This window comes from Hemibagrus wyckioides, linkage group LG02 (genome assembly GCF_019097595.1).
Source record: "Hemibagrus wyckioides isolate EC202008001 linkage group LG02, SWU_Hwy_1.0, whole genome shotgun sequence".
In the NCBI taxonomy this organism is placed as follows: Eukaryota; Metazoa; Chordata; class Actinopteri; order Siluriformes; family Bagridae; genus Hemibagrus; species Hemibagrus wyckioides.
Window position 1 is genome coordinate 10447923 of NC_080711.1, and position 19617 is coordinate 10467539.

At 38.9% G+C, this 19617-nt stretch overlaps 1 protein-coding gene across 1 annotated transcript in view; it reads right to left on the reverse strand.

Annotated features, from left to right (window-relative positions):
• Positions 1 to 19617, reverse strand: part of pitpnc1a (phosphatidylinositol transfer protein cytoplasmic 1a) — a 64177-nt gene that overhangs the window by 2100 nt on the left and 42460 nt on the right. The window contains exons 5-9 of the mRNA XM_058374661.1: positions 19062 to 19069; positions 11240 to 11311; positions 7099 to 7191; positions 1814 to 1969; positions 1514 to 1577 (exon numbers count right to left, since the gene is read on the reverse strand). Coding sequence (XP_058230644.1) covers positions 1514 to 1577; positions 1814 to 1969; positions 7099 to 7191; positions 11240 to 11311; positions 19062 to 19069 — 393 coding nt within the window. The remainder of the gene's footprint in view (positions 1 to 1513; positions 1578 to 1813; positions 1970 to 7098; positions 7192 to 11239; positions 11312 to 19061; positions 19070 to 19617) is intronic.

A 19617-nucleotide genomic window follows, 5' to 3' on the forward strand; every position in this document is an offset into this window, starting at 1 on the left:
GAACTTGAGTCCTGACCTCAACCTGATAGAACACCTTTGGGATGAATTACAGTGGAGATGTCGAGCTTTGCAACTATAACAGCTTCAACTCTTCTGGTAAGGCTTTCCACAAGGTTTAGGAGTGTGTTTATGGGAATTTTTGACCATTCCTCTAGTCAGGTAGGGGTCATCCCCAAACTGTACCTACAAAGTTGGGAGCGTGAAAATTGTCCAAAATGTCTTGGTATGCTGAAGCATTAAGAGTTCCTTTCACTGTAACTAAGGGGCCGAGCCCAACCCCTGAATTCAATGATTTGGAGGAGTATATATATTTTATATAAATTATATATTATTAGCTCTTAAGTGATGACAAACATCACATGACAAACGCGAGAAGCGTTCACACTGTGTGACATCAAATCCAATGTTAAATGTCAATTAGCCTGCATCTCTAGTCCCCTCTGGCTGAAAAATTGACACTCAGCAGGTGCTCAGCTGTAATGACACCATGGGGCACTTTGCTGCATTAGTTATGGAGAAACATGCAGAGTAGCTGAACCAATGAAAAAAAGCTTTACTTTAAGCCATTGACCAGAAGGAGGGATTTAAGGGATGTCGCTGGTGTTATACACATGCAGGTAATGTCAGAAAGGGAAAACCCATGATCATACAAGTCAAAAATTAAGAGACATGGAAGCATGACACACATTACAGTAAGAATACAAGCAGCTATATTGAATCTGTGCTTGGAAGGTCATTTTATTGATCCAGGTTGTGTTTAGCATTATCTCCCAATTCTTGTATACTGGAGATAGACATGTGTCTGAAATCACCTACTGTTACAGTACCTCCTGCAGTCGATTCAGTACCTAATGTTTGTCCACTGATAATGTATATACTGATCAGTATATGTGATATATCTGGATGTACTACATCCTATATTTTTTTTTGTTATAGTTAAGAAGTAAAAAAACGTGTTTGGGTGTCATTAAACAAGTACGTATTAATCACAAGGAACAACGTTTCATACCTATAGCAGTTATGCAGCCTTGTGCTAATAGCTTTTCTGCTCCTCTCATGTTGCTTTACAGACAAACGCAGTACCCACTGGCTCCATACTGCAGTATTTCAGCAGAAGGGTATTCTAACCTCCTGTTTTCTAAAATTCAGACATGCTACTGCTTTGGAGTACTGCTTTTCACCTACTGTATAATAGGGTAATAGGGATATTGGGACACAGGTCATGTATGATTGTCTGGAAATGACTGAAAATGTTTACAGACTTTACTAGGAGGATGCTGCACATGCTCACTCTCAAAATCTGATCCATTATTTTGGCAAGAGTATGTGGGAGTGATTTGCACCAGTACCACCACAACATACCTACACTACAGATCACATGTTAGTGCCTCTGTACCCCAATGAAACATTATAAAATAAACATTCTGAGATGAGTAAACCTTCTCCGACAGAAAAACACACATAGATTTTGGTTACACGTCAAATCAGAACAAATAATGATCTTTCTACATACCAATCCACTCATCCACCCAGGCAAAGGCTTGCCTGTGACCTAGGGACAACACGTCCCTTATCACCTTGAAAGAGAGAGACAGAGAGAAGGCCTGGTTAGGAAGATGGTCTTTATTATGTGCCTAGTCAAGGACAGAAGTCATGATTAATTTACTGTGCATCTCTGTTCAGGTTTCTGTACGAGTAAAGGATCCTCAGTCAAGGACAAGCTGTACTGAGGGAGATTGAGGTGAGTGAGGTGGACCTCAGAGGTGAGGGGAGATAAGGGGTAATAAAGCACAAGAGAAGGAAAGAGAAAGACCTTGTGAACAAACTGCTCCACACGTGTCTGCAGCCCCCACACCTCGAACTTCACCGTCACTAGCTTATAGGAGCACATGATGGGGTCCTGAGTGTCTCTCCAGCCCTCCTGCAGCAAACCCCGTGCTGTCTTCTCTGACTTAAAGCTGCGCAGGTCCTGGTGGAAGAGAATTAAACATTGCCAATAAAAGTCTCATTCCTATCCTCTGCATCACTAGTCTTCTGTCTAATGTTTTGAAAGCATGATAAAAATTAATTAGGTAAATTCTTTAAAATGCAAACATCTGGAATAATTGCCACAGGTTTTTGACAGTGTACAGGATTACCTTTTGCACATTATGCCAGACTGTACTGATCTGCCCGTGGATGCTTGTGCAGAGGATTTCCACAGGACTGTGATCATGGCTTTAACTGGGTCATTGCAGGACATTCATCCTTTTTATTTACAGGTACCTCAACATTATTACAGCTTTGTGTGGGAAATGACTGCACTGCACTGAAACCTTTCTCCCAGCTTAAGTGCTCAGTCCCCACAGCACGATGCTGCAGTCACTGTACTTTATTACACAAATACCTTTTTTTCTGGTGTGGACAATATGAGATTTCTGCCACACATATCATTTTACATTTCAACTGAAAAACACTGCATTGGCTTCATCTGACCACCCTTCACTTCTACTAAACTAATCACCACATGTTTTTTCCAGCAAACTTCTGATGTGTCTTTCTTGGCATATTATGTAGCACTAAGCTATTAACCCTTCTTGTCAATTTGAAGTTCAGTGTTTAAAGTCTCTAAATGTATGTTTGACTCGTTTTTTGCTTCATACTTAACCCTCCTATTATCCTTGGGGTCAATTTGAACCCATATACAATATACAAATCATCTTTTTGTTAAGTAACTATTTTATCCCTAATGAGCGAGCCTGAGGCGATGGTGGCAAGGAAAAACTCCCTGAGATGATATTAGGAAGAAATCTTGAGAGGAACCAGGCTCAGAAGGGAACCCATCCTCATTTGGGTGACACTGGACAGTAAGTAACGTAAATATGAATAATGTCCTTTCTACAACAGCAACTAAGGGCTCATGAGTAACTATTAGGTCAGTGTAGTTTCTGAGTTCATTATAGACTTAACACTAATTCCTTGCTGTCGCAAGCTGACAGATGTAACGGCATTTCTGTGACGGTGTGATAGTGGTTCTATCCACAGCAGTCTCCTGGTCACACGGTGTCCACACTGATCTATCCACAGCATTAGTGAGCGCCACCAAGCGACAAGACTCCAACCAGGGGTAGAGCATCTGGATGGATCAGGCAGGTCCGCAAAGAATAAGTGGTCACATTACAAACTCAGAACACTGGGAGCTCGGGAGTGGGATGTATAGCGTCCCAAAAACTAAATCTAGGTCAATGCATTCACTGACTAGATTTATAGAATTAGCTTTAGGTCCAGTGGCTGGATTTTTGTACCTTTGTACCACTAGCAGACGTCTAAATGTTTTTTTTCTTTTTTATCCATACGGTTAACACCATCTGATGCTACGTTCACACATACAGCGACTCGCAGCAACAAAGCAACCAGAGACCATACATTTGAGAGTTCTCATCTTCAGGGGACATGAGCAGCAACTTGATGTGGGTGTGTCTAGGGGATGCAACGAAGTTTCGAAAACTTCATGCTATCTGTTGCAACGACTACCAGTGGGAAAGAGGATAATAGAGTGTATGTGATCTATGAAAAGAAGGACACACTTCTTCTCTTTCATATTGTACGATATGTTGCATATATACACTGCTGAATTTTATATACAAATACTCTCCCTCCAAAATGTTTCCTTTTAACAGCAAGAAAACTGAATTTTAATGCTAGTTGCACCAGCTGCTTATCTTATTACTATGGCAACTAGTAGTAGGAATGGCTAGTGGTATCGAAAATCAAAGGCTTGGTAAGACCTTAGGGAAAAACAACACAGAGAATAAATGATCCATCCATCCATATTCTGTACCTCATGTCCCAGGCAGGGTTAAAGGGAACCCTGGGGACTCATGGCACAAGACATACACTGGGTGGGGTTAGAGATGTCAATCAGCCTACCACACATGTGTTTGGACTGGGGGATGAAACTGTGGTGAACTCTGTGCACCCCTAAACCTGTTGGTTAGCCACCGTGCCCCTTGCATGTAAACTAAGTCTTTAAATAACTTGAGTATATCTGTGACTGTATTTGAGTAGAGGAGTGTGCATTCTTTGAAATGGCGGTGTGTTGTTATCATTGGCAGCCATATTTGTAGGATTTCCATGCAGTCATGACAAGTGGGTGTTTTTTTTTTGTTTTGTTTCATTAAGCCTGTTATTATAATGATTCACAGGTAAATATTAAAACCAATTTTCAGTGAAATTTGTCTGTGCCAGTAAATAAAATATTGAAGAATTATGTAAGCATCAAATATCAGCTTTGCATTTTATTAACGTTTTCCAATACAATATAATTCCGCCGTTTCGAGAATATCATTTTCAGTGCTTGATAATAAACATACCGCAGAAAAAGAAAACAAGGTTTTCACTCAGATATTAGAATTGTTGAGAACAAACCTCTGGATAGTTTTGCAAGACACTATATCACCCAGAGGGAATTCACACAACATACATACTGCATGGTAATGAGTCTCTTTCCCCTCAGTCACTGATCTATAAATAGTGTTCTATGGAAGGTGTTTTGGAGGAAGCTCATGCCGTGTGGCACAACAGGAGGTTCATCTTTATCCTAATGTCACAAGCTGCCACTAATCAGACATTTTCTTTTAAGCTAATGACTCGCATGTTGGAGAGGAAGGATTGCTTATGAATAGGGGAGGAGATCTCGTTGCGTTCCCAATTGGGGTTTGAATTGTCTGAGCAGCAATCACTGTAATTGCTCGGGTAACTTAAGGCACATCATAGAGATAGGACAGATGAAATATCCAGCCAAAAGGGAGATGAAAAGAGTCTTTCACATGATGAAATATGGCTACGTGAAGTGGGTACAGTGAGGAAATACACGGACTGAGAAGATCAGAGCAGTTGAAAACCAAATATCAAAATATCTTTACCCTTTATTAATAAAATTAAAAAAGCTAAAATGGTGGTGATCATTATCTAAACAAGTTAGTGATTAGCTTTTTTAGTGTTATAAAGGCTGGTTTTTTTCTCTTACTCTGGAAATGATTTATAGATTCTCACACCAATCTGAAATCATTCAGTGAGGCTGAAACGCAAGCAGTTCTACAGCCGAAACGTTTTAATAAAGCTATTTTCATAGAAGCACTTTTAGAGCATTACACTGCTCTAGCAACATGCTTGATGAAAGCTATTCAATCTGCTGAAATTATATTTGCCAATTCAAAAAGTTTATTTATTTATTTATTTATTTATTTAATACAGAAATTAATAAATAATTCCAAATCAAGTTTTAAACCACCTCAATGCCAGGGCTTTCAAAAAAAATAATGGTATTTAATAATAATTAATCTTAATAAAAATTCCATGATCTACACATAAAACCTTAAAGAATTATAAATCATGTGAATTAATGTACATGATTTATTGCCAAGAGAAAAAACCAAACACTGAAAGTAGCCACAAAATAGAAATCAAAGTTTAATATGAATAAATCATTAATTGAAAGAATCAGTGAATGAACTTATAAGCATCCATCCAACATCTATACCCACTTTATTCCTAATTAGGGTCACAGGGATCTGCTGGAGCCTATCCCAGCACACATTGGGCGAAAGGCAGGGGTACACCCTGGACAGGTCACCAGTCCATCACAGGGCCACATATAGACAGACAACCACACACTCACTCCTATGGGCAATTTAGAATTACCAATCAACCTAATATACATGTTTTTGGACTGTGGGAGGACACCGGAGCACCAGCAGTAAACCCACACAGGCACGGGGAGAACATGCAAACTCTACACAGAAAGGCCCCTGCATGTTCGAACCCAGGACCTTCTTGCTGTGAGGCAACAGTGCTAACCACTAAGCCACCACTAAACCGCCATGCTGCCCAACTTATAAGCAAAATTTAAAAACAAATGAATTAGATAAACACTTTTAAAGTGTGTATATATTAATGTACGAAATAAGTAGAGTTGAAAAGAGTTTGGAGAAAAGTGTTTCTCCTGATAGCTGGACATGTTTGTCAGTGAGAGATAATAGAGTGTGTCAGGAGAAAACGACCAGCCATGAGAGATTACTTCATCACCAGATTACACAAGAGCAGCCTGCCGTTTCCAACCAAGTCTAATAATATATCAGTGCTCATTAGTTCTGACTGGCCCTGCTGTCAGTCTGCAGCCGAATCAGAGAGAGAGAGAGAGAGAGAGAGAGAGAGAGGACACTGGCTCTACCATGGGGATGTAATTGCTGATTTTTTACTGAACAACCCTGGAGATGTAATGAAGCTGGGTCAAAGGTGGAAAGCTGTTGTCATTATTGTGTGTGTGTGTGTGCGTGTGTGTGTGTGCATGTGTGTCTTTCCACCCCCGCGGTCTGAAATGACATCAGCACATGCTCGAATAGATGAGACCCGTCTCTTGATTACAGAGAAAGTAACAGTCTCTCATTTCTTTTGATGACATGCAATCTCAGCGTGTGTCTCTTCATACAGTCTTTATTTTTGAATAAGCGACTTTCTAAACCAAACACTGCTTTTGTTGATATATACTTAACACACAGTACCTGACATAAGCACATGCATTTCCAGCCATAAGATGGCACTTTAATTGAATTTACACAACAGCTCTGCTGACATCTCGAATCTGATGCGCTGATACATTTGTATCAACTATGGCTTTATATGAATGTCCTCTATTATCTTCTAACACGTTCGATATTAGAAGCTAATATGTTATTGTTCTAAGATGTATTGTTTGTATAGTAATTCACAAGGGCTTGGGCGTATGACAGACACTCTGCATAATCTAATTACATTGATGGAAGAAGCAACATCATAAGCTTTTTGACTTATAAACTTAAAAAAAGGAGGACTGGTGAAGAAATGCCTGTTTACAGATGCTATCATTAAAAGAGAACAAGAACTAGCATGTCTCATGCATGCGCCATACCATTAAATGTAACTATTAATGGATGAAGTATTTCATTGATAATAATAAACCTTAAGTATTTCAATAATAATAATAAACCTTCTCAGTGGTAGCATCACACCACCACATCATGAATTCATTTCCTATAACATCACAGAATGATGCCTTTCCTTGCCCTGTCTTTCTCTTACCTCAGATTCTTTGTAGTAGCGCTCTGGGATTTCATCATATGCAATGTCAATGAAACACACCTCAGTGTCCTCATCTCTGGGCTCGTCAAAGATCTGCAGCAAGAAAGAGAAGTGCAGGAAAGTGAGGGTGGGGGAAAAAAATCGCTGCATGAAACAGAAACATTACAGAACTTTTGAATACATGTTGTTATATCACTTGAAATGTCTTTTCCTGATCCACGAAATCTATTGACGCTCCTTTTGTTCCCCAAACCTCTGTGTTGCTTGAAATGCCCATCCCTGGTTATTATCAATAATTCTAATTCAGTCACTGTGTATGAGGGAGGATCTGTCTGTCTAGCATTAGAACATAGGAGTGTATTTTATATAGTGCACATCCATATGTGGGGCAGCCACGGACTCTTCTACTGAAGGTGATTAATGAATGTTATTTTCGTCTTCTCACTTTGTCATGGAGAGAATTTCTGGAATTAGAAATGATTAGTTTTTCATGGGGGGCTTTAAATTTGACAGAAACATGTCGTTTGACCTATGACAAGTAACATAGCCTGTGCAGTGATGTTACCGCCATGCACACTGGGAGTTCAGTTTTCTAGCATACATCCTCCGTGACATACTACACACCAGCTTACACACTTGTTTAGTGTATTAAAGACGAGCTAATCTTTGTCTTGCCATTGTCTAAGTGTGCAATTACATCATGTCTATATTATTATCCCATGTTTCTGCCTGATTCTGTCCTATGATGCTTAGAATGTAATTAAAGCTCATATCATGGGCTGCCAGTAGACATGTATCAGTGTCTCCAGTCATTGTACATAAAATCATCTCGAGTGCACCTTGCATTTCAGAACAGTTAAGTCTGACCTTATGACCTTTAACCCTATTGAGCTAACGAAGATAATGTCAAGAGACATAATGACCTCTACATTGCGAGAAATTATGTCTCAAATGAAGTAAATATATGGAATATTTCTGAGAGATTACTATATAACAAATATAAGACCACAATGCATATTTTTAGCCATATTTACAAATTTAATTAATTAATATATATATATATATATATATATATATATATATATAATTTTATATATATATATATATATATATATATATATATAATTTTTAGATTTTTAGATTCCTGTAAAGCTGCTTTGCAATATTGTACATTTTTAAAAGCGCTATACGATTAAAATTGAATTAAATTCTAGAAAAAAAACCTAAATATGCAAAATTACCTTTCAAAAGAATAAGAAAATTACAAGCTTCAAATTAATAAAAAATATCTAAATAGGCTTAATAATCTTCTTTATATGATAAAGAGAAATACTCATTGAATCTGCCGATAAACAAGTTTTCTTACTAAAATCTATATTTTTAAACATGACAAGTAATTACATCAGACAGACGAGTCACTAATGGGTCAAGCATTAAAAAGATCAGAAAGTTTATGGATTATAATTTTATTTTTGTTATTGGTCGACACGGCATGCTTCCTCGTTTAACCAAAAGGAGGAGCTGTGGATTTCTAGATGAGAGACTGAGCTTGCGAGTGTCAGGAGCCGTGGTATAATATTGAGACCTCGCAGTTGCTTCATGTTTCTGTTGCTCACGTTGAGACTCCAGAGTGTTCTAAGCCTCATAAAGACTTTAATGGTTTCGGAGCATGCTTCTGTATTAAAGCATTCACTGAGAACCCTGCTCTTTCCTTTTAACAGCAGGCGTCTGTTAGAGAATGTGAGGCTTTAGAGAGTCTAGCAGTACAGCAAGTGACTGGAATTTTAGAGAAAAACAAAGAAAGTATTAAAGAATGATATAGAGAGAACATGTTAAGGAAGAGGAATACGATGGATCAAGAAAGATATATATGTCTAAAGAAATGGTCACATGAGAAGGCAAGGCTTGAATGAAAATGAAAAATACGTATTTATTCATGTATTGTGTACAGATCACACGGAGAAAAAAAAGAAAAGTGTAATAAATGAAACAGGCTCTACACTGAGTTACATGATCACAGCAATATGCAGCCAATGTTCCTGATTCAGCCGTTAACACCGAGAGGCTATTTTAACAGAAACTCAGTTCAAAGACGGACTGTTAGCTGTGAATACAACAAGTGTGGTGATGGCATTATGTGCTGTGATGGAATGGACAGATGCGTACAGCATTACTGCCTCCAGTGAAAAAAAGAAACAGGGATCTTCAAAGAGTCTTCAGCAATCAAACAGAGAGAGAGAAAAAAAAATAGAGATAACCACTAGGCTTTCATATAACGCCTGCCAGCTACAGAAATTCAGCAGAGAGGGTTGTGTTGAACGCCACAGGTGCAGCCTGACTGGATTCAGATAAATAGTTTTAGTGTTTGCGGACAAAAACAAGCATGAGCTTTGCTACAGCTTGTACTCTGATCTGTAGCCAAAGAAAACCTGAAGAGGATAAGATCGTTTGTGGACAATTTATGATGCAGAACTGTACATCCTGTGGAACATCACGGCAGTCCCTCTGCCTCTATTACAGGACATCTTTCACAAACACTGTCTCAGTAATGCCACCAGAATAGTGGCTGACATCTCCTATCCCTCCTATATACTCTTTGCCCCACTGTCAGGATCTGGCAGAAGATACTAGAGTGTCTAGGCCAACTCCACCAGATTCCTGAACAGCTTCATTCCACAAGCTGTCAGGACCTGTAATGATAAAATGTTTCTTACCCACCTCCCACAGAATTAACGAGTCCAACCCCATCATGCACTTATCACTTCAATTCACTACACACACACTCTCACACATTACATGGACACCCATAATGCACTGTTCGCTTACATCAGGATTACCTCTCATACAGCTACAGCACTATAATCACTTTTTTTTTCACTCAGGGGTGACTATGCTGCTAGGTGTGTGAGGCTCACACACCAGTCCACTCACTGGGGTTAGGATTAGGGTTGGAGACTTGCATTAATAAACAGGTGTACAGATATTCCTATTAAATTGGCCAGTGAGTGTTGCAACCTCTGAAAATTGATCTTTCAGTCCTTTTTTGGACTGCACAGATTCTGCTGTAAAAAAAAAAAGGAAAAAGAAAAGAAGAAGAAGCCATTTCTTTAAAATAGGTTTGAGAAAAGGGATGACATCAGCGGAGGTGGGAGTACTGTGGCCATATTTCTTGGGCACATTCTTGTTCCACGCCATTAGTCATAAAACCTGTGCTTCAAGCTCAACGTCCCTTATCATCATCTCCTTCAAGTGTCATTGTTCACACATGCTCCTCAGGCATCATTTGTCAGGTATGGTTCCTAACGCAACATCATTCAAGTATCAAACCTCATTACTTTAAGGCGTCAAATGGCGCTTGTCAAGCCTCGGGTATTGCATTCGAGTGTTGTGTCAGGACTTAATGAATACTGCGACTTACCATGTGATTCATTGTTTCTATGAAGGAACTGGTCATCTAGTTTGCATTCAGTTTAAAAATGTTATTAGGCTTTCTATTTTAAAGTATGCACCTTAAAATAGAATGGGAACATAATTATTTTACTGACAAGGCACACGGATAAAGCTAATGTTAGCACCAGAGGGGAAGAATTGAATCAGAAACTCTACGTGAGTTATTGTGTGCACAGAAAGTCTAATAAGCCTAGCCAGACAGCTCATACGGTGTATACGTTACTGCACAGGATGAGCCGCAGCTCTGGAAATAGAATACCGAATAATTCTTTCATGCTGCTCCATGTTATTTCTCATAACTGGGATATTTTCCATAGAGTGGAAGCAAACAGATCTGAATATTAAAGTTATATTTAAAAAGAAGAAGAAGAAGTCTTTTGTTTCAATATTTAATGAGCTAATACTTTTAATTCATGTCTATGGGCATTGTGTACGACTTTTTATCTGCCGTGCTTTTCATTAAAGAGTTAAAAACACAAAGTGGCGGGGGCGGTGGTGAGAGCAGCAGTTGTTTCTTTAGGCTATGTGGATTCATAAGCTCAGAAAATGATAATCAACCGTCAGTGAAGTATCAGGAGAACTAGTCAGATCCCAAAATTCTCCTAAAACACATTAATTCGCACATCAATATTTAATCTTTAATATTTTTAAAATGCACACACACACACACACACCACAGGTACTTACTCACATTGTCATTGCAGCCGTTGTTGTCCTCATATTTTGTCTCTATGTGAATGGAAAACTTCGGCAAGAAAGAACACTGCAAAGGGCAAAAAAAAAAAAAAAACATTAAATGATTCATTAAAAGCTGACAAAAGAATTAAAACAATCCCCCTGCGATATTATTTTTGTGTTTTGTTAGTCCTACCTCCACACTGATCCTGTCGCTGGTTTGTTACCTGACTGTGTTCACCTTTTCCGTCTTACTCCTTGATTACTTTATCTGCTTAAATCCTGCTGTATTGACATATCCTTGCAAAGTCTCATCATGCAATTAGATACTTTTAATAATTCCAGTGAACTATTTTCACATAGATTTTAGATTTGCTCACATAAAGCTGTGTTTGTACAGTAGATATTTATCCTGCTTCTCACCACACATTACATACATTTATTGATGTATACTCTGTAGTGGTGTTTGGCTTCTAGAGTTTAAATATGTACCACTGTGGCCTTTTTAGAATCATGTTGCAATTAATCTGCCAAATAATAAATTATATAATTATAAAAAAAAAAGAGTAATACAGTATAAATAATGGCCTACTGCTGTTTATATAGACAATAATATCAGCCAAGGACACCAACGAGCAGGTAGTTAAAAATATTTGTTTATATTTCCATTTATTTATATAAGGTTTTTTTTTTTAAAAGAGCCAGTATTCAAAAGAGAAATCTACGCTCTATTGGTTGACAATGAACTATAGAAATATTATACGAAACAGGCTTAAATAAACGCAATATTTAAAAATGCACCATAGTCTCCAGGAACTCTGCAGGAATGGTCTTGTTGAGCATTTGCCAGATACTTGTGCTAGGAGGTTAAGACTTGGCTATGAATGGATCTTTTAGGAAAATACTGACAGTAGTGATGGGACAGAAAAATTAGTGTTTTACAATGACCATCCCAGATTTTAATCCGGTTGAAAACTTGTGGTTTGAGTTAAAAAAGGGAAGTTCACATACACAAAGCATACTGAAATGTTCTGAATGGAGGAGTGGGTAACTTTTCAAGAACTTTCCACACTTCTAGAAGCAGCTCAGTCATATAATTCTCTCCACACAAGTGATACAGTATCAAACAGTTCTGAACTCAGTGTTATACAGAAAAGGTTTAATGTAAACATTAAAAACTCTATGGCAATATTCACAGCCACAAGGTTTTGAATATCTTCAGATGGTTAAATTGGCTGAGCATATAAATGGCATATGGCATAGCTAGAAGGCGTCTCTTACTGCTGAGAAAGCTTGGGAAAAAAACAGCATCTTTTTGGCTGCAGTAAACCCCACAGAATAACTCCAAAACTTAAATCCCCACCTGAATGCTGGAACAGATATTGTCGGAGTCTTAGATCCGGTTAAGTTCACTTCGAACTGCTGTTAAACAAACTGCTCCACTATGCTCGCAGCGAAGCACAGCCACATTTTACCGGCCGGGTGTGTGACAGCCGGCTGTAATGATGAGCTATTTTCCAGCTTGTTGGGATTTACAGCCCTGTTCTCAACCCCTTCCTGCTCTCATTCCTCACTCCTTCCTCTCTTCCCTACACAAACGCAATGCTGCTGGGGTCCCCTGGAGAGCCAGTCGTACTCTGATTTGATTAAGTCCAGTCTTAGCAATTACTTTGGAGATAGGAGATACAAATACACTTGACAGAAATGGGAGGGATATGGGCATGGCAGAGGAAGTGATCAACAACAGCTTCATAAGGCGGTGGAAATCACTTCGCAAAACTGTGCACACTTTACAACTTATGACAGAGTTGCACACACTGCACAACTGCCAAAAAAAAAGTTCAGTGGTAATAATGCTCCAGTCAATTCTGTCTGAAAATGCTGACAGCAAGAAAGTTGAAAATTTTAATGCAAAGAATATGTGCATGCTGCATGTTATTGCCACAGTTCAATTAATGCCTTCTGCATTATCCGGGCTTTATTTATGATCTTTTCTCTCTAGGGCTTTTCACACTGTGCTTAACCCTGGTTTATCGCTATTCTAAAGCCTGCTTTTAACCCCGGGCAGAGGAATATTTCACGCTTTAAATTAAGAAGTGGGTCAGCATCACTCTTTACCTGGGGATAAAAGCGGGATTGCGGTGCCAAATTGTGTACAGTGAAAAATGTAGTGTTAGAATGTTACGACTAGATGCTTTGCAACAGATTCCCTATCAGAAACTTCCAGGATTAGAGTTTGCTTGGTGTCATTTATTTCGAAAGCACACTGTTTAAACTGGTCATATTTATCAAATCATGATTGTCGATGCCGGTAACCAAAGGAATGTATAATTAAGAAAGAACAGATTTTGAATACGCAAAATTAACTGATAAAAATAAATCTAAATCAGGTGAGTTAGTTAGATGATACTACTGTAGCTGTATCATCTATCATCTAACATCACTGAGTTGTGTGAGCAGTATTTGTTTTTTCATATTAACAAAAAGAGGCAGGTGCATTTTTTGCAAACAACAACAACAACAAAAAAGCAATGAAAAAAAGCCTAGTCTGTTTTGAACCATCAGATATGGTCTACTTGTCAGAAGGATTTGCGTAGGAGGATGTAAGTGCAGGTGAAATATCTGTGATAACAGTAATAAATAATTAAACATTCCAAATAAAGATGAGATGATCAATGAACAGGCTATGGCAGTTAACGGTTAACGGGAACAATGGTCTATACTGGAAACAATCCAGTGAAGAGAAGGCTTGGTATTGTCACATGTACATGGAGTAAACTGGATGAATACATCACCCCAATTAACAGACAGACTAATCAAAGGGAAAACTCAAAACAGGCAAGACCGATCATTACACATTAGGCCAACAACCTTTGCCTTCGACAATACATGGGCGGAGACATGAACTGAAACCAAACTCACGTGGCAACGCAAACAAAACAAACACATGAAAACACAGAACAAGGTGGACAATGAGCACCGTAGCGCTGCTGCATGCCGCACAACTCGGCTTGCAGCGCTCAGCAAGAAGGGGAGATTCGTGATACTGCAAAATTTTCTGAAATTTGATTAAACATAGTTATTAGAAATCATTTGCCTTTTCAGTCAGTGTGATTTAAGAATGATTTAACCTTGACATAAAAAAAATTGTCACTGACAGTAAAAACAATTTTACTGTCACTGAGAGAAATCACACCATCATGAAAAAAAAATTCTTTAGTCATAAATTGAGAACATCATATCAGAACACATCATGCACTCATCGACGGACAAGTTAGCGCCACATCAACAAAGTTCTGGTTGTTTTGATTAAAATCACACAGTGTGTAAATGCTGTTACTATTGCTCATCTAAAAATCATTAACAGGAGGAGTGTACAGGATTACGTAAACTCATGGGTGTCACGTAGCCGAGGTGTAGAATTCGCTTTTATTTACAGTGCTGAACAAACTAATTCTTAGGATTGTGGTCAAAGAAAATATAACAAATGCTAGAACACAGGAATACTCCAGAACTAGATCAAAATAGGTAACAGCTAACAAACAGGTATCAAACAGAAGAAACCCACACCGATGGCTGAAGACGTAATCAGAACGTAGTAATATTCCGTAATCGCAGGTCTATCTGAAGATTGACCAGACTTTATTATTCATTCAATCTGACATCTTATCACAAAATCTCTTATAAACCTCAGCCAAGAATGTATTAGGATCATCTTGTACATTACAACGTGATGAGTAAAAGCCCTCTGTAACCACCCAGGCTAAAAACAGGGAGAGAAATCCTGGCAGTAATTAATGCACAGTAATTCTTCAGAGTCTACCCACCTATTCCGTGAGGCCCACTGACTTATGAGACTAGAAGAAGGCAGAATGCAGATGGAATAAATCTTACGGCGCAAGCTGCCAATAGAAGCAGGGATAGCGGAGAAACTGTATATCACATTGATTTGAAATGCCTGCAGACCGTCTCAGCTTAGCGCTGACGCAGGATCTCCTGGCTAGATGACAGAAGCGTAGGCACACCAACACCAAAATCAGTTGGCAGCTATGCAGCCCTGACTCTGACTCTGCTAGTCTATAATCCCATTCTGTGTACACAGAAAGCATGAAGTATTTTTGCATTACACAAAACTCACGACAAGCGTATTAAATACCGAACCCTGAACAGATGTTCCCTAGCATGTTACAATGATTTCACTGTGGAATCGTATTTTGGAAGAAATGACAAAATGGCAGTAAATTACCAATATCCAAAAAGAGAGAAAAATGAAAGATGATTTAATCATTTAATCTTCAAAACGAATGCTTGGTTCATGAGAATGAATCCGTCATCAATCCCAGCACATGCTGGTTCACGCACGATTTCTAGACCAAAGTAAACCAGTCATGGGGGAGAACTCTACATCTCAGAAAAGTGTGCAATCATCCGCATAGCGAGTCGAGTCAATTTCCAACACACACAAACACACACTCTCCTCTCAAGCATAGAAGCATAGTACTGTTTTCATTAATATTGAAAAGCTCAAGAATCTAGTATTATTCACAGTCTTGGACAATATGAATAATAAAAACTGGTTTGCCTTTATGGTTTATAACACTGAAAATTTGACAGAAATATAACGTTTAAATTAATCTATTGAAAAATAATTAAAAATAATACAAATATACGCTCATGGTAGTGTTGGCTCAAGTGGTTAAGGCTCTGGGTTGTTGATCGGAGGATCAGGGTTCAAGCTCCACTGTTGAGCAATTGAGCAATGCCCTTAACCCTCTCTGCTCCAGGGACACTGTATCATAGCTGCCCATGCGCACTGACCCCAACCTCCTCAGCTGGGATATGCGAAGAAAAGAATTCCATTGTATTGTGGCGATAATAAAAACTTCATGCCCTCAGCTCATTGACCATTATATTAGGAATATCTGTTCATTCATGCACTTATTCAATCAGACAATTATATGGCAGCTGCACAATGCACAATATCATGCTCGAGCTTTAGCTGATGTTCTGATCAAACATCAGAATGGGGGAAAAAATATTCAACTTGGTGGCATTGGTATGCTAACAGATGGGCTAATTTAAGTGTTTTGAAAACTACTGATCTTCTGGGCTTTCGGATTCTTGCGCCTACACAAACTGCGGTGCAAAAAACAAAAGATATTCAACAAATGCCCTGTGAAATGCTTTAATGACAACAGAGGACAGGAGGAGCTCAGAGGCGAAAGGCCAACACTGCTTTGTGGACAAGACTGGTTTGAGCTGACCGGAAGGCTTTGGTAAGTGAAATCACGCATTGAACTGCTGCCACATGTTTGTATGAAGGTATTTCTAATAAAGTGGTGTGTCTGTGTATATGATTTTAATTGTAAACATTTTGTTACCCAGCATTACCAAGAGTTCCAATAATTCTGGAGCTGAATGTAGCTAGCAAATCTTTTTTTTTTAAAGCATTATAAAAGTGTCTGACTCTTCAAAGGGATTTAGCTTCATGGTATTCTCAGACCAGGGCGTATATGTAATATAAATCACTCTGGATAAGTCAATACACACTGACATGCCGCTAATCTCTACATCTGCAACCAGCAAAATGCTCTCTATTTGATTCTGCTAGCATCGTGATAAACTTTTGCTGTTTGTTCACACTCATGAAATTCTACAATGTCAAACGTTTTTGTATTCTAAATTCATTGCCTGTTTGTGGAAAATCAATCTTCCCAGCAGCATCCAACTTGGCAGCATGTCCTCTCTGTCCTCTCATTACTCACTGGATCACTTCTCCTTTCAAACCGATACTTAATGCTGATTATGCTAATGTTATTACATCACACAGTGGTCCAGCGCAGCCAAATGACACCACAGTGCTTTTATCCTGACTTAGAAATGAGTATCTCACTTTAACTGCTCCTACACAGAGATTTCTTTTTAAAAAACTCAAAAAAAGCTTTCTTAAAAAGTTAATATTCTGCCTGGAAGAGGAAGCTCCTCTGGGATCACAGAGTTGCACCACTTTTTCAGTTGTCTAGATTCTGAATCCTAGTATCTACATACACTGACCAGGCATAACATTATGACCATCTGCCTAACATTGGTGTTGGTCCCCCTTTGGCTGCCAAAACAGCCCTGACCCGTCATGCACTGTGTACTCTGACATCACATGGTCCAACCTTCACTCCCCATGTGCATGAATAAGACTTGGTCAGCCATGACCCTGTCGCTAGTTCACCACTGTTCCTTCCTTGGACCACTTTTGATAGATACTGACCACTGCAGACTGGGAACACCCCACAAGAGCTGCAGTTGTGGAGACGCTCTGATCCAGTCTTCTAGTAGTCACAATTTGGCCCTTGTCAAACTCCCTCAAATCCTTACAGTTGCCCATTTTTCCTGCTTCTAACACATCAACTTTGAGGACAAAATGTTCACTTGGTGCCTAATATATCCCACCCACTAACAGGTGCCATGATGAGGAGATAATCATTAATCATTAATTGTTAATTAAATGAATAATGCTTCTGCGAACACTAGATTACCTGCAGAGATGGTGAGAATCACATGGATACCATCATCCGAGGGTGGACATGCACATTTAGAGTTTCCAACAAAGTAATAAAGAGACACATGAGAGAGTATTTGCAATAAACACTGCTATCTTTCCCCAGAACCTTCTCACTGGGTTGATGTTGGTTCTGAATAACAAGGAAGGAGACTTCTATTGCTTTCTTCTTCAGGTTATAAAGAGATGAGATAAACCACTTAAACCTGATGGCAGCTTAAAAAAACAGCAGGTAAATGGAAAGTTACCATCCATCTCTGTCATCAGTTTTGTGTTAGCAATCTTGCTGTAGTATATAAAACAGGGTGTAGCAGATGCAACAAGGGAACCTACTTGACCATACTAACAATGCTTAGCAACAGTCGGTAGGTTACAGGGAATGTGGAAAATCTACAGAAAAAAAACAAAAAACATAAGAAGAACCTGACCTGAAACGGAAAATGAGAAGTGAACAGACAGTGTCTCGGGTCTCGGGTGATGTTTGTTAGCAGATCGTAAATAGATTCAGGGAGAAAGTGCACAGTGTGGTGAGGCAGATGCACTCAACCATGCTAGCAGCACGTATTCACCAGCCTGCTGGTTGGGGTAGAAGGTAGGGGAGGGGAATGCTCAGAGATGTCACTGAGGGAGAACACAACCCGGGGAAGAGTTACGTGCCACTACTGAGCAATAATACAGAGCAGTTTGTAGAGCTAACTTGCTAACTTGGGATTGTAAGCGATGCTAATAAGCCTATTGTTTTAGTTTAGTATGTTGTAGTTCTTTTGGCTGCTCGCTGTTAGGGGTCACCACAATGGTTCAAATTTCCTGGTGCAATTTCCTGAAGATCTTGCCATTTATGAACCTATGTGTGATTGTCTAGAAAATTATATGCAGGTATAAACTAATATAACATGGTAATAATTCGCCTTTTATTTTTGTAAGAAACGTGTAAAAATCTAGTGTGATACATTCAGTCAGCATGGCTCCAAGGAGATGGTTAAGATACTGTTCAGTAAAGCATGCACACACACACACACACTGTAGCTACAGATAGATAGAAGCTTTCCCTCTAGCAGGAGAGGAGTGAGCTAAGCAGTCAGGGAACTGAACACCGGGAATCTACTTTCCTGTCCAACGAACTCATTAACACACCAGACCTTCGAGCAGACAGCAGCTACTGTCTCAGATCTGACGAGAGCAAAAAACAGAAAGAAACTACAATGCCTACAACAGCTGTCCAGCTCGGGGTATCACATTAACTGCTCACGGAAAGCAGTAGAAGAAGAAAAAAAACAATACTTACTGTGTACTCTGAATTGTGCAGGCAAATGGAACACAGAGCAGTGAGAAAAGAAAGACAGGGAGAGAGAGAAAGACAGAGGTGTGAAAATCATGTGAAAAGCAAGTGAATGGGTTTCACACACTGTTCATGCAAAATCCAGAAGAATGAAGCAAGACAGTGACTTTTCTTTTTTTCAGACACTCTATTACTCTTTATCATTCAGATCTCACAGCTTACTCAGGATTTAATGAGCAAGCAGCAGCATTATTTCAGTTATTGTTAAATGAACATTGCTTAACGGTCTTATATAAGAACGCTGCAAACAAATGAGAGTTGTGATCATAAAAAATGGCCTGACTCATTACTCATTCATGTGTCATTCATCGGTACAGCTCATGGTATTTGTAATGTAATCTCATACAATATAAACTCTGTTAAAGCGGTGAACTGTTGTATTTTTAATGCTTAACATAATACAATGGGCTCATCGTTAAAACATTATGCTCTTTTTTTTCTCCTGCATTTCTGCTTCTTTCACTAGACTAGTGATTTTTCAGCCCGGGTCTGTAAGAGCTCC